Source organism: Saccostrea cucullata, unplaced genomic scaffold (assembly GCF_032062105.1).
Source record: "Saccostrea cucullata isolate Sc308-1 unplaced genomic scaffold, CSIRO_AGI_Scuc_v1 ctg12110, whole genome shotgun sequence".
Lineage (NCBI taxonomy): Eukaryota > Metazoa > Mollusca > Bivalvia > Ostreida > Ostreidae > Saccostrea > Saccostrea cuccullata.
This window is the reverse complement of record NW_026921532.1, coordinates 1-17,255: the sequence shown is the minus strand read 5'-3', so window position 1 is coordinate 17,255 and position 17,255 is coordinate 1. Positions and strand designations below refer to the sequence as shown.

Genomic DNA, 17,255 nt, shown 5'->3' with positions numbered 1-17,255 from the left:
TAAAATACCCATGCTATACCCATTATTTCAGTTTTGTCTATACCAGTAAATCAAAATTTGTTTTGTTCACCCATATTCAATTATTTAGAAAATTATTTGTCTATAAATAATTGCCGATACGTACATGCATAGGAAACATTACCTAGGAACAGACACATTTATATATATACCGATATAGCGATATCTAGCTAGATGAGCAAACAGGTATCAAATTTAAATAGGTCTACACTTAAATAAATACCAGTGCACTAGAAGATCCTACATAAAAATTAAGAATTAAGTATTTTAGAAAAAAAAATTAAATCGTATCATATATACAGTGGTAAGTCGAAGCACAAAAAGATAGAGTGTCATTAGCGTAAAACACGTGTATAAAAAAAAAACTGCGACGACGCTCACCGTCTGCAACGTCATATCTTTATGACGTTATTTCTCTGTTCTAGAAAAAATGCCATAAGGACCTTTTGTCGTGGTGGCAATCATATGTCAACAACAATATCGCACATTTTTTTGTAAACAATATTATGAGAAATATGTAAAAACTGGTTAAAATGCATATTTCTGATGCTGTATGTTCCTAAATACTTTCTACTTATAAGATAATTTTGAATTGAGAATATCAGGGAAACTATGTTACATTAGAAGTATAATAAAGCAAATGCCCGAATGAAGAGACCTGAGAAGGAGTTATTGCCCTTGTCAACATTTTTAAAGATTGAATAATTGATTAAATAAAAAAAATGCTTATTTTAAATTCTTTTACTTTACAATATTTATCATTACACCTATTGAAAAGCATTCCTCCAAAAGATATTGTTCTATCAGGTATTAATTTTAACTAAAAACAGTTTTTGCAAAAACCTATGACATCATAGGAGGGTGGAATTACTTTAAGAGAAGGTTCTCATTTTTGCCGTCAATTTTTTCATCATTTTAGAATAACTTTGACTGTCTGACAAGCCTTTTCGACCAAATTAAAGACTTAAGTCCCAGCTGCAGACAACCTCAAATTTTCTTCACAGAGATTGTTTCTAGAGGAAAATTTCGATTTCCTCTGCAGCGTGAAGAGTTTGATGCAAGGGGTAGGACTGTTAACGAATAAGATGAAGAAAATCCTTGGCAGAACCTATATCAGAATAGATGTCAAATTTCCAAGACATTACTTTCCGATGAGACCCACTTCAACCAGGCAGACGTCCTCTTCTTGCTGTCAATAAGCAGAACCATCAAGAGTTAGCAATAAACGGCCCTTTTAAGGGCCATTCAATTATTCGAAAAGATACCAATGAATAAGGACGTTAGAAACGTCGTACTTGACGTATATACCCATTTATTTTACCGAACTTTTCGGTAAATGAAAAGGAAATACGTAATACCTATAAAATTACACATCAAGTAATAATACACAAGTATAACTTATTTTTTTTTATAATTCCCGGAAATTTCGGCACAAGTGATAGTTGCTCGAACTTCTGTTTAAACTCGTCGTATCTACCAAAACCCAGAGACGTAGAAACGTCGCACTTGACGTACATCCCATTTATTTTACCGAACTTTTCGGTAAATGAAAAAGGAAATACGTAATACCTATAAAAATACACATCAAGTACATAATACACAAGTATAACTTATTTTTTTTTATAATTCCCAGAAATTTCGAACAGTGATAGTTGCTCGGACTTCTGTTTAAACTCGTCATATCTACACAAAACCTTTTAGTTAGGTATTTAAAACAAGAAACATTTTGACTCAAGCGGCAAACCACAATGTTCCTGTTTATGAGAGGCAACAAACTGATATTACTTGATTTGTTATTAATAAAATATATCATAAAAATCTATAAATATGTCACATTAAAACAGTGCATGCAATATTGCAGGCGCGTATTTTATTTGAACAACCGATTTTTTTTTTCATACATAAATTTTATAAGTAGCCTTTCACAGACAATTACCGGTACTTAGGTTAAAACACAAAAAATATTTGGAATCTCTTTCTCTAGCATATCTTAAAGGAGGGACTGTTGACCCCCCATCCCATTCAGATCCGCTAAATTGCATTTCTCCTTATTTTGGCACACTATAAAACATGCTATATCCTTGTCTGCTGCAGCAAAAAATTCGTATTTGTGAGAATTAAAATTTTACATATAATGAAAATCCTTAGGAAATATATACATGTACCTACATGTACATGCTAATATTCTCTGCGCTTCAAAATTCGTCAATCAGGATTTGATCAGATACAACTCTTACCCGATTATTTATTCAATTATAAGTTTATTTATATTGCATTTTTGCTAATTCTCAAATACCGAAAACAATCTAGAGAAATTAAACAAATCTCCATTAATTGATCGAAACAATGTTGTTCAATGAAATCATTTGTAGCAAATTAGATAAAACAGACCGTTATTATTAATTTTTCTTGGTGGATATTTCTGATGGCATACGTTATTACCAGTTTCGTTAAAGATACATATATTAAACACCGAAAAGAAAAAATAAAACGCTATTTTCAATACTAGACGGACATTTTGTAGGGACGAACATAACGTGACGACAATTTTGGATGATTGGCGGACACTTCGTGACGGCAGAAATAGTGTGACGATTTTTTTGGGGGGGGAAGGCGGACATTTCTTGGTGGCGGACATAATATTACTATTTTGGGGGGAGAAAGGCGGACATTTTGTTCCTAACACGGAGCATAGTGTGACGATTTTTCCGAAAAAGAGGCGGGCATTTCGTGACGGCGGACATAACGTGACGATTTTTCCGAAAAAGAGGCGGACATTTCGTAACGGCGGACATAATGTGACGGCGGACAAAACGTGACTCAACAAGAGGGCATACTGGGTACCGAATGGGGCGAGCACATCTGCATCACGGCCATCGCGAACGCATTTAATATCGCAGTAGGTATTGTGTCGAGCTCCCAGTCAGACTTAAGGTACATTTTGCCTTTTGATCGTCAAAATAGGGAAAATCTTTTACATATTTATTTAGGCCATGAGTTCGAGTTTCATTTTATAAGGTTAGAACCGATACCGGGCACGCAGGCGGATATTTGTATTAATGAAGTTAATTTTCATAATGTTAATACAGTGTGTATTCCAAACAGGGATCTCAACTCAAACCAAAACAACACAGATAATAACAATGTTCACAGTAATGATTTTTCTCACTATTCGTTACAGGAAGTTCAACTTGAACCTCAACTTACAGAGTAATGATTTTTCTCACTATTCGTTACAGGAAGTTCAACTTGAACCTCAACTTACAGATTATTCTAGTGATTTCATTCACCCACCTATCCACCAACGACAGTTCGTTATCTCCTCCGGTCAGCCATGTAAACATAGGGCCTTCGGCTTCTTTTCCTGACAACGAATTATTTAGACTGCAAATGACCACATCGATTCTCCTGTTCCGCCAGCATTGGAAACGCCGACTTTGCAACGCTTTTCCCCAACAGCAATCTCCGACACAAACAATCTGAGCTCCACAGAGAAAGACAGGTTATTTCCCCCAAGTCTTAACTCATCATTTTATTTATCTCCACCTTCTTTATCTCCAATTACAGATAGGATAAACGATTCAAATTTAGACAAACAGCCACCAGTATTATCACCTGTCCGATTAAGGTCTAACGTGCGACCCCCTAAAAAGTTTACACCAAGTGATTATGTCAGGGCTCGTAAGCAAATTTTTCCGGAAACAGAAAATGTAAACCAAAAGCAATTCACTGATTTACCTTACTTCATTCAGCGTCATATTTTATCCTTTGTAATATACAAAAATTTTAACATGTTTTTGACTTTAATAAGGGTTTCAACACACTTCAAGCATTTGCTAGGCACCCTTCATAAATTGTGTCCTAAAGTATACTTAAATGAAATTGTCATGTTTTTATTGGAAGGTAGGTCAGTATTCGCAGAGGGCGTAAGGCACAACTAGTCTGTTCGTCAGTTGGGCCGTGTGTCGGGTTCGGGTAGTGGAGTAATGATGGAATTACGGAATATATTGCGACCGATTTCTTCACGGTGGATTAATGGTTACATCGAGATACTGGCAACAGCAATCGCCGGATGGTATTATATTGTCGATTTTAAATTTAAAAAGTAACGGGTAAAACGTGGAAAATATCCTTGTATGTACGCGTTCAATATCGTGCTTATTAATTTATTAATTTTCAAACACTGTCAGTATATGGTGGTATGGCCTTTTTTTCTCTGATCAGGCTTCCAGTTGGAGCCACCATTCGCTGTGCCAACACATCATTAGGGAAAATGTGGTACGACCTGTCTCCTTATGAGCTGGTTTCCAGTTGGAGCCACATTCGCGCAAATCTAGGTTAACATGTAACAGAAAAAATATTATATTTATTTATTTATTTAATTTATTTAAATAGAGTATAATATATTTATTTATTTAAAAAAAAAAAAAAAAAAAAAAAGACTCTTAACAGGAGATGCCTCCACGTGGCAAGAGTTGGGCAACAGTTTTACTGGCAGAACTCTCCTAGAATATACTATAAGTCTGCCGACAACCCTTATTTCAATATTTCTCTACTAACAATAGTCACGTGATTTTTATTCAATATTAACTGGTATTAACTTTAAAAAACTTGGTATATGATCGATGCACAACAATTTTAAAAAATCTAGATTGAAAAACAGGGCAGGACACTTTGAAAGCCTCCACAAAATTAAATTGTCAGAAATATTCTAGAAATGTGCGTGTAATATTATTATTTTTTATTCATTCGTTTTGATCTCGGGATCAAACACGGATAAGCAGTGCTGTTTTTGGTCTTGCATAACGAAGTAAAAATTTACATTTGTTTTCAGCGAGACACTTCTCCCCTTTCCAAACAAAATGCTATGAACATTAATTTAAAGTTGTTTAATATTGAAGCTCGTATTATTTTTAGGTACACTGAATGCTTTTAATATGTTTAAATCATAAAAAAAATCCAGTTTCATTTCAAACTATGGACGTTTTGCAAGTACTGTAATTACTGATAATTATTGATATTGGGACACGCTATTTATCAAGACAGCGAACTATTTGTCTCTCTGAATTCCCTACAATCAAGACATTGATAACTTTGTTTGAAACCATTTATTAAATCCAATCTATTATGTATTGTTTGAAACTCAACGTGATGATAATTCGTCGTGTTTCATCAGACGATATACATTTGTAGTGGCTGTCGTTACGGTTTTTTAAAACATTTTTATTGGGCTGGGGGGGGGGGGGTTAAATTATTATTCCTATTCGTATCCTCTTCGTAGAATACATATATCGCTACAATGCACCTCCAATTTGTCTGCACCTTATACATGGACATGCATGTGAGATGTATTCCCTGATCACTTAAAAAAGGTTTATTGTTATTCGGGTAGTTTTTCTCCACACTTTATTATCTTAAAGACACATTACTGAGGGCTGTGTCTTTCAAATCTACACGCAAGGGAATTTTTGAAAGTCCTATTGTATTTAATTTTTGATAACAAACTGAATTAAATAGATTTCCAACTTTCTTTGACAACATTGTGATTAATCTATACATGTATATATAAATATAGGACTCAGTTTCTGCGTCATCGATTACGAATTCGTGTATGAAGTGGTAATGAGAGTTAATCGTCTTATTGATGTACGAACAAAATTTAAATTAGGAGTAGCAGTAATGATGATATAGTTTGACAGTTATTTTGAACTTACTTCATGTTGAGGTTGTTTTAGGCATAATTAATAACCAATTAGCCATTTATGATCGACACGGTAATTGATTTCAAAGCAAAATTAGTATAACTTCAAAAAGTTCATTTTTTAAAATCATATATAATAGCAATTTTTTAAATTTGATAACTGCTTTTTAATCATAGATGACAAAAAAGGTAATCATTATTTAATTACATAATTTGCCTTGAGTTTGTTATAACTGTGAAATTTGTGATTTTATTTTATAGCCACCATGAGAGTCGCCATATTCGGTTCCTCCTACGTGAAGCGAGCTTCAAGCTTTACAGACTTTGTCATGCCATTTGAAGTCGGGTGGTTTGGAGTTGGTGGGATGACAGCTTCTCAGCCTTGTCCAAATATCATCTCCAAGATGTTGAGGTACAACCCGGACATTGTTGTAGTGTGCTTAGGGGGAAACGACATTTCCAGTGGAGCCGAGGCGTCAACAGTCATTGACTGTCTGACGAGCCTTTTCGACCAAATTAAAGTCTTGAGTCCCAGCTGCAGACAACCCGAGATTTTCTTCTCAGAGATTGTTTCTAGAGGAAAATTTCGATTTCCTTTGCAGCGTGAGGAGTTTGATGCAAGGCGTAGAACTGTTAACAATAAGATGAAGAAAATCCTTGGCCGAACCTACATCAGAATAGATGTCAAATTTCCCAGACATTACCTTCCCGATGAGATCCACTTCAACGAGGCGGGAACAGTCCTTTTCTTGCTTTCAAAAAGCAAGACCATCAAGAGTCACTCCTAGGAGTTGACAATAAACGGCCCTTTTAAGGGCCATTAAATTATTCGAAAAGATACCAATGAATACAGACGTAGAAACGTCGTACTTAACGTATTTACCCTTTTATTTTACCAAACTTCTCGGTAAATGAAAAGGAAATACGTAAACTTATATAAAAATACACATAAAGTATATAATACACAAGCATAACTTATTTTTTCATAATTCCCGGACATTTCGGCACAAGTGTTAGTTGCTCGAACTTCTGTTTAAACTCGTCATATTTCGTTATATCTACACAAAACCCTTTAGTTAGACTCAAGCGGCAAACCACAATGTTCATGTTATGAGGCAACAAACTGACATTACTTGATCTGTTATTAATAAAATATATATTGTAAAAATCTACACATTAAAACAGTGCACGCAATATTGCAGGCGCGTATTTTATTTGAACAACCGATTTTTTTCATACATAAATTCAAAGTAGCCTTTACGAGACAATTACCGGTACTTAGTTAAAGCACAACAAATATTTTGAATCTCTTTCTCTCTCTCAGACATATCTTAAGGGGGGTTTTGACCCCCCCAATTCCATCCAGATCCGCTAAGTTGCATTTCTCTTTATTTTGGCACACTATAAAAAAAATGCTTTATCCTTGTCTGCTGCAGCATAAATTTCGTATTTGTGAGAAATTAAAATTTTACATATAACGAAAATCCTTATATTCTCTGCGCTTCAAAATTCGTCAATCAGGATTCGGTCAGATACAACATTGACACGATTATTTATTCAATTTTAATTTTTATTATACTCCCGCTTGAAAAGTGGAAGGGTATATAGAAATCGGTATTTCCGTCCGTCCCTTGTCCGTGTGTTACGCTTTGGGGTACCCATCTCTTATCCGCAACTCCTCTCATACCACTGAAGGAAATTTAATGAAACTTTAACAGATTTTAATTACATATTGCCATTGTGTACCTCGTATTTTACTCAATCTGACGTGTTTTTCAACACTTGTCACTTGTCCTTTTCTGCAGAAGTTGATCTCAACGGTTCATTTGCATTTCGTGCCAATGTTTTGACATTTGACGACAATGAAAGACTCATTTTTGATAATTGGACACCAGTGACGTATCAGAACTGGAATCCTAACGATGAGGGCGAGACAGCAGTTGACCCAATCTTTGGCCTCCTTTTGACTTATCATAACGACGGCAGATGGCGCAGGGTGACTGAGAGAAACTATACGTACTATACAGGAGAAGACGGACTAAAACTTCCCTTTATTTGTGAGGATTCTCCATTTTATTTGGAGCCAGAAGAGTGTTCTGTTACATAATGATTCATTCTCTTTTAATCAAAATAAACATTTGTAACCATTATCTTTGTTATATAATTTCATTAAGCATGGTGTATAAATTTCTAAATCATTAAATGGAGTATTCTTAAGTTAACGTTGGATCGTATATTCGTCTCCTCGGAAGTCATCTAGATTTATCCTCGGATCGTACATCCTCTCCTCGGAAGAGATCTAACTCTTATCCTCGGATTGTATATTCGTCTCCTCGGAAGAGATCTAGATTTATCATCATGTTTTAAATAAACTATGAATAGCATGTACACAAAGACAGACAGTGCATTATATTGTTTCGTTATTTTCCCAAGGAAACTGACTGGGATCTCCTCCCACCATACAAACATTTTATCACAAAGTGTTGTTTTTAAAATTTCTATCCGTAATCCAAAAAATAAGGGGCAAATATATTTTCCTAGGACGGCCGGTCCAGTTGTCTGTTTGTTTGTTATTTTTTTTTCCTGATTTATCTGTAAGTGGTAAATCAGTTTATATATATATATATATATATATATATATAAACCAAAGTCTTCACATTGCATAATAGAGAATGACTTGTCATATTGAATCATTTATTTTAAAAGATGTAGTCTCATAATTGCAAAGGTAATTACAAACATATTGATTAATGTTAGCTTGCTTTTATTTGCAAAAGTTGTAAATTTTAGATAACATCTTTCAAAAAATAATAAATAGGTGCTCATTTTTTTTAACTCCTTGTCTTGTTTTGCAAATTTGATTTCTTTTTTAACTTACATGAATTATCTGTAACCTAAATAACAATGAATTTGAATGATTTCAAATTTTGGTTTTCGCTTATGACATTCCTTTTGCATGGTATTAATTGAATGGCAACCACAGTAAAACGTATTGCAAATGTGTCGGTTTAAACAGGTTCCACTGTAATAGGTTTTACAAAAAAGGGGAAATCTCATCCTAATTCTCCGTCCAGACATCTTCATTTATTAGTGTGAATAACAACGAAATAGTTCTAATTTCAAATTTATTACAACACATATAAATACATCTTTTCAGAATATTTCGTAAAAAGATCACAATAATTTATTGCTTTACATAATCCTTCATACCCTGAAAACATATTTGTTTAGTCACTTGATGTCAAACAATTTTCAAAAAAAAAATCCGTGATAAATGTTAAATTTAAAAACTCTTTGAATCAAAACTTTCGTCTCATCAAGGGATATTTTCGTCTTTTAAAAAAAATAGAATTAAATTAATGTTTCACAGAAATAAAACATATTTCATTTTAAAAACCTCTTATAACCTTTTGAAATTTTCACAGAATAAAAAAAGAAAATGAAACTCTTATATTAGGATTTAATATTTTTGCCTAATACTTGACCATAAAGAGTCTTTTTTATTGTTATATAGTCACTGAGGATCCCATGGGTACCAGGCCCCCGGGGCCTTTACCGTTGGAAGGGCTCGGAAATCTGTTGAACCACCAGCCTCCTCTGTAGTAACTTTCAGTAGCACAGTTACCTCCACTCCACCCGTTGTTACCCCTGTCGGGGGTACTAAAGGGACATCCCAGAAATCAAACAGAATAACCTGTGTTTAACATAGCCTCACCTGTAGAATCAAACAAAATCAATTACAGAGATAATGGATTTATATATCTTCAATCTAATTGTCATTAATAATACTGAGGTACTTGAAGAAAACGGTTTAGGTGCTAAAAACAAATATTTATATAGTTAGTTTTTAATCCCCTATGTCTATAATACTCACCTAAAATTGAGAAAATATGAAACAGAGATAATAATTATTAATTTATGTCACATTAATTTTAATATGAAGTAGTTTGGATCATAATTTAACTGTGTTTCCTGAAAGAGAGATAAGAAATACAAGACAACAAAACACTGCGCAATTCACATAGCATTCTTTCTAGTGTAACAATAAACAACAGACGTGTTACACTTTTTAAGCATGGTATTATTTTTTTTTGGGGGGGGGGGGGGGGTAAAGGTATTAATAAGAGATAAGATATGGTGCATCTGTGAATGTTTTAAGATGTTAGATTTCCTATTAAATAAATGTAAATGTGTAAAATTTGGTTTTTAAACCCCTTTTTTTTAATTTTCCGAGCAAAAAATTTTTATCATCAAATTTTCTTAATTTCGACATTTAAGATTAATGACGACAAAATTTCCCTACTGGTGCAGTAAAAAATGTGAATCAAAAAACAGACTAACATTTTTTTTTTCCGTATCAGTTAAAAATTTAGTTTTCAAAAATCAAAAACAAACTGAATAACAATGTTGAAAAAATGTAATTTTGGATTTATTTGTTTAAAATTAACGTAATTTTCCTTGTACATAAAATTTAATTAAAAATTTTTTTACTTGACAATAACAAATTCAATATCTGATGAATACGTAATGGGACTGCAAGTGAATTTTGAAATTTTAAAATGTTTAATTAGCGTGGAATCAAAAACGTATACAGAATATCAAAAAAAACACATCTTTTCTTTTTTTCAACAACTTTATAACCTGTCAATAAAAAAGTATTATTATGATGATATACTAATTTTTAAACCTAATTTTTAAAAACTTAACATGAATACACTGACCTAAATTATTGGCAGGTCCTGCTAGAAAGAGTTATATTTCCCTTTGGGGGAGAATCATGTACATTTCATAGAGTGTTGTACCATTCTGGAGAGTGATGGATACATAAAGGGATGAGGGTTTTTTTTCTAATTTTTGGATTACGTCATTTCCTGTATTAAGATATATTTGAAATCATAACATCAATACAATTAATTCTTTTAAAATCTATATGAATCTACCAATGAAAAATCAAATTATTTTACATAGCTGTAGACAATATTGAAATTTGGTCTCGTTAAAAGCCGTAAATGATATTCTTCTTTTCTATTTTTTTATTATTTGAAATATCAATTAAAAACGATACTTAATATAAAGAACACACATTACCTGTCTAAATTTAGATCTTTATTACGCATTATAATTTTTTACTTGCCACAAGAATTTCTTCAAACTTTGAATGAATAAAAATTCTTATTTGAAACCATTTACATTACCCAAACCAACGTTCTGTTCTGGTAACCAAAGCCATTCTTATAATCCCTCCCGTTCCGTCAAAGGTCAAGGTCCTCTACGCGTTTCTGAATGGCCTTTAAAATTAACATGCGTAACAATTCAATATATTGTTCAAAAAACATAGGATCCATGGTTATGATATAAACTACAATAAAATCCCCAACAAAAACATCGATACAAGGTGTGTTATATTAAGTACTTTTAATTCTAAAATAAACTAACTACCGTCCATCCCCCCCCCATTGTGTTCATATCACAGTACACACTAACGGGGATTGTTAATGTTCTGAAGGGGTAAACATACACCCCTTATGGTTGTACCGTTTTCTTGAAGACCTTTAATTTTGGGCATGCTAAAAAAATCTAAAAAAAAAATATATCAAAAAATTAATAAAAAAAAAACGTGTCCCCTCAGAAAGGCCTAAAAAAACCCCAAAGAAGCTAAGAAAAAAAAAAAAACCCCCCTTACATACCGTTATCCAGTAGTTCTAGCCGGCCTCCTCAGCATACCAGACGTTAATCTTTTCTTGTGGGTACGGCATTTCTTAGTTTTGGATTAAAACCAAAAAAAACGCACTCCCTTTGACAAATTGCGGCGCACTCGTCAACGATTGAGATTATTTTCCCCCAAAAGGGCATTGTTTACTTCTTATCATTAAAGTCAAGTCTCGCTGCATATTTCTGAGAAAAATTGTACTTTGATAAAACAAAAACCTACAATTAAAGTGATAACCCACTATTGCTCATTTTTTGTTGCGCAAAAAAATTTCCCCGTTCTAGTGAATCTGTGAAATTCTGCTAAATGGTCTTTCAACAGCCAGATATAAATATCGTACCATAATCAATGTCTGAAAAGTGATTGGCTAACTGTTACGTACGGGGGTTGTCCCAAAAAGTCGTAGACAATGTTTATAATTTTTTAATCATGCAACCAATACTTACCAAATTTTCCGAAGACATAATTTTGTCAATGTTCTTTAAAATTGTGAATTTTGAAATACATATCTTTCATATTTATAATATTAGGACGATTTATGTGAAGGCCGATAAGGCCTGTCGGCGCACGGTCAAAATTCGAAATAATTTACGCATATAACTATTACATTTGCTTTTATTTCTTTAGTACTATATAAACCATTGAACTCACATTTAAATCACTGAGACCAGAATAAAAATATTAATAGTATGTCAAAATTTCATATAAATATCACTAGAAACATACAATTGGTTTCATGATTTTCACAGTATCGTTGAAATTGAGTATGATGAAAATGACGTCGTCAAACACGTAGTCGGCGCACGGAGATGTAATTAATTGTGTTGGATATGATTAATGTACACCTGAGACGGGAAAAAATAGTACAGAAGTGACACTACACACCAGATTCTTATAAAGAAGTTATTTTTAAACTGCACGATATTCAATGAGAGTTTTTTTCTTCTGTACCAAAAATATTTAATTGCGGTATGTAAGAAGTAGAGTACTGTTTAATAAACGCAGACAATTTGGGAAAATCTGGACCGCAAACGACGTCAAACAATTTGTATTCTCTGCTGCCTACAGTAAGGTGAACTTTCGACTATATTTTGACTGCAATTTGAATCTGCTTTAAAGAAAAAACAAGTAAAAAACAAACGGACAGTCGTGAATTAAAGTATGTCCGTTAATCAAGAGTGGTCTATCACTTAAAAAAAATTATTGAATGTTAATACCCGCTAGTGAAGCAGACAAAGAGAGCATAACGTTATAAGACACGTAATGTACGCTTGCTTTCCTGTGCCGGTGTACACTTATATTCTTTATAGAAACAAACATACTTTGTACAAACAAAGACATATTGGGCACATGTAGGCATGACGTCCTCATCCAATAGTCACTCCCACCGTGTGCTCCTTGGCTATCAAATGAACCAATTCCCACCGTGTGTTCCTTGTCATCCAACAGTCACTCCCACCGTGTGTTCCTTGTCATCCAACGGTCACTCCCACCGTGTGTTCCTTGCCATCCAACGGTCACTCCCACCGTGTGTTCCTTGTCATCCAACGGTTACTCCCACCGTGTGTTCCTTGTCATCCAACGGTCAGTCCAACCGCGTGTTCCTTGCCATCCAACGGTCAGTCCCACCGCGTGTTCCTTGCCATCCAACGGTCTCCCACGCGTGTTCGTGTCCCCCCCCGTGTGCCATCCAACGGTCAGTCCAACCGCGTGTTCCTTGCCATCCAACGGTCAGTCCCACCGCGTGTTCCTTGTCATCCAACGGTCAGTCCCACGTGTGTTCCTTGTCATCCAATGGTCACTCCCACCGTGTGTTCCTTGTCATCCAATGGTCACTCCCACCGTGTGTTCCTTGTCATCCAATAGTCACTCCAACCGTGTGTTCCTTGTCATCCAACGGTCACTCCCACCGTGTGTTCCTTGTCATCCAATGGACACTCCCACCGTGTGTTCCTTGTCATCCAACGGTCACTCCCACCGTGTGTTCCTTGTCATCCAACAGTCACTCCGACCGTGTGTTCCTTGTCATAATCGAGCAAAAGAATTAAAAAACAAAGGAAATTCAGTGTGATACAATCATAATGACGTAACAATTCAGTGTGATACAATCATAATGACGTAACAATTCAGTGTGATACAGTCATAATGGCCTAACAATTCAGTGTGATACAATCATAATGACGTAACAATTCAGTGTGATACAATTATAATGACCTAACAATTCAGTGTGATACAATCATAATGGCCTAACAATTCAGTGTGATACAATCATAATGGCCTAACAATTCAGTGTGATACAATATTAATGACGTAACAATTCAGTGTGATACAATCATAATGACCTAACAATTCAGTGTGATACAATCATAATGGCCTAACAATTCAGTGTGATACAATCATAATGGCTTAACAATTCAGTGTGATACAATCATAATGGCCTAACAATTCAGTGTGATACAATCATAATGACGTAACAATTCAGTGTGATACAATCATAATGACCTAACAATTCAGTGTGATACAATCATAATGACCTAACAATTCTGTGTGATACAATCATAATGGCCTAACAATTCAGTGTGATATAATCATGATGGCCTAACAATTCAGTGTGGTACAATCATAATGACCGAACAATTCAGTGTGATACAATCATAATGACCTAACAATTCAGTGTGATACAATCATAATGACCTAACAATTCAGTGTGATACAATCATAATGTCCTAACAAATCAGTGACATACAATCATAATGACCTAACAATTCAGTGTGATACAATCATAATGACCTAACAATTCAGTGTGATACAATCATAATGGCCTAACAATTCAGTGTGATACAATCATAATGGCCTAACAATTCAGTGTGATACAATCATAATGGCCTAACAATATGTATATAAATGTCAGTTAACATTGGACCTAATCATAATTTATATTTTATGACAGGGTCATTGTTAGAAACACAAAATTTACGAAATCTTCACTTTAAGCGAGCTATTGAATTATTTGATAAAGGAACATATTTCCAGTAGCTAGCCTCGTTTGAGAAGCTGGGAAGAACAGTTCTCTTAGGAGTGGATCTTAAAGCCTTCAGTAAACAAATTGGGTGTGATCTTAAAACCTTCAGTAAAAAAAAAATCGGGTGTAATGTTAAATATTTCACTAAACAAGTCGGGTGTAATGTTAAATCCTTCAGTAAAACAAATCGGGTGTAATCTTAAAGCCTTCACAAAACAAGTCGGGTGTAATGTTAAAGCCTTCAGTAAACAAAGTAATCTTAAAGTAGGTCGCGGGTTTACTGCATAAAAATTCTTACTAGAAAACATATCCTGAAAATTTGATATAATGTTCTTTAGAATTAACAACGTATTATCTGCAATTTTTATTAAATTTGCCTACGTATTTTTAATGCTATAGTACTGTAAACGCGGTAAAGTTTTTCGTACATTTTTTTACGCTTTACTATTGAAATACATGAGAAAATGACGTTTTAAAGCAAATTTTGTGAAAATAGTTTCTTTTAAAAACAATGGATAACTTTTTAAAAAACGTAGACGAATTAGTCAGGGATTTCAAAATGTGGAGATTAGGTAAAATCAAAACAATTAATATAAAAATCAAAATGTGTTCTCGCAAGATTTTTTTTGTTAGATTTTTTTGTTAGATAATTTCAAAGTTTGCATATGTATTGCTAAAATGTTGCGTTTATGACGTTATTTATCCCTACAACGTCATTTGTTGAAAGTACAATTTAGTCACGTTTACCGTACGAGTATAAATATCATTTGGAATAGGCAAGATCTAAAAGCTGACATGGATGCAAAATTTAATTTTATTCATCAATTGACTTATTGCGGAGACATATCAAGAAGATCAGCAACTTATTTCTACTAGTAATGAGAAATTTATACTCTCATCACAAAGTCAAAATGAACAGTATAAACATTCCTCCTGCATGAGAATTAACATGTAGCGACAACAAATCGAGTGATAAAATATTTGTTCCTGTATTTTTAGGAAATCCATGTTAAATTGGATTTCAGACATAAAAAAAATTATAACTTTATTCAAAAACGGTAAGAAAAACATCCCGATACCTTAGAAATTAGCAGCGGGGAGGGGGGTGGGGTTACCTGCAGTGTTCTTTCTATATTTGTCGCAAGCTAGTATATGGCCCTAAATCTCAAACATTTAATAATTTCGTATTCTCTTAATCAAATTTCACAACATAGGCGTCGGAAGCAAATTGAAAGGGGGGGGAGGGCTTATTAAAAGTGGGGAGCTAGAGCAACAAAAAAGGTAAACCCAATTTTCAATGCCTATATTACGCATAAATTTGCCAAAAATGTGGGGCTACCTCCCCCCCCCCCCCTCGTTTTCGGCGCCTATGCACAAAATGTAAAACACTTGCATTTAGCTTTACACTTAGAGCTTGGAGCTTTTGTTATAAATTATGCGTCCACCGGTAAAACTCAGTTTTCGACCATTAAATCAGCATTAACGGTCGCAAATACCAAATTAGAAGATAGCTATTCCCTAGATTAGATTTATTCCTTTTATAAATTATTTATAAGTCTTGTAAATTTGCAATGTATGATAACAATGCATTGAGTAATAGAAGAGAACCTCTCGTCAAATATGACGCCATATGCCTTGAAATGACGCAAAACAGATGATCTAGAGGACTAGATTCACTGCTTAATAATTACAAAAGTGCTTGTATGGATGTATTCTAGTTAAAAGCTACAACCTTGTTAATTAAATCAAGTTTATTTTTTAAAAAAAAGATAGATGAACGAGCACCGTAGGAATGTTTAAGTACAGAAAGGAAGGTCCAACTGGTTTACTTGCTGAATCCGAGCACGCGTATTCCAGAAATATAGTAGTTGGTAGGGCTAGTACAAAAAAGTGTCTTGATTTATATAGCTGCTTTATTAATTTATATGCCTGTACTATAGAAATTTAAAGCTTTGTTCTTAATTTTAGATGTAAATATTACAACTTCGTTAGTGTCAAGAGTCTCGGTTTATTAGGAAAGAAAGCTTTTAAAAGTTGAATTTTAAATAATAGTTTTTAAGTTGTAATTTTCATTTCGTTAAAACATTCTTCATTCAATTTTACATGCAATGCACTGAAATACATTAACCCGTATATTAAGGTCCACGTTCCCTAATATTTTATGCGCGATTAAAAAGATAATGACAGTTATTGTTTTTAAGGAACACGCTACTTTTTTCGGATGAAATTAATATTAGATACTATTATGAAGTATTTTCATAGTCTTATTGTTTAAAGATGGTGTCCATCATTTGACAATAAAATTTTTTTCATAATAAACTTGAAATAAAACATTTCCATAACTTTAGGAAAAACAGTTATTTTTAAACAAAAATCATAAAAACTATTAATGACAACAATGCCTCAATTTGAACATTGGACATTTACATGATAGGTGGTGCTGTAATGAAATCTAAAACAAACTGTGGGTGTAATGAGCCTCTTTAAATTCTATGTGCAGTTAAATAAAGTATAGGAAATTAAAGGAAAAACATTATTATTAGTAAAAATAATTGTAATATATTTTATTTTTTATTATTTTATATTCAAGTTTATTATGAAGAAATATATTTAGCTTCGTTTTCTTTGATCTTTCAAAGCCAAAGTTTTTCTAGGAAGTCCAGTTCCCTCCATACATAAACGCAAAATAAACAGGTTCTCTTTACGCAAATTGATACATTTTGTTTTCGTGTACAGAGTTTTTAATTCGTAATAGCACATAAATGTAAATGATTGATTAAATCATTACATAAAACTGTAATTTT

The 17,255-nt window shown here is 33.6% G+C and overlaps 1 protein-coding gene and 1 pseudogene across 1 annotated transcript; both read left to right on the top strand.

Moving 5' to 3' along the window:
• The first annotated feature begins 3,401 nt into the window (after positions 1 to 3,401).
• On the top strand, positions 3,402 to 4,127 carry LOC134260209 (uncharacterized; annotated as a pseudogene).
• On the top strand, positions 3,436 to 6,507 carry LOC134260208 (uncharacterized). The gene is made up of 2 exons (XM_062742793.1): positions 3,436 to 3,520; positions 5,981 to 6,507. Exon 2 carries the CDS (start codon positions 5,986 to 5,988, stop codon positions 6,505 to 6,507), a length of 522 nt encoding a protein of 173 aa, XP_062598777.1. The 5' UTR covers positions 3,436 to 3,520; positions 5,981 to 5,985.
• Positions 6,508 to 17,255: the final 10,748 nt, after the last annotated feature.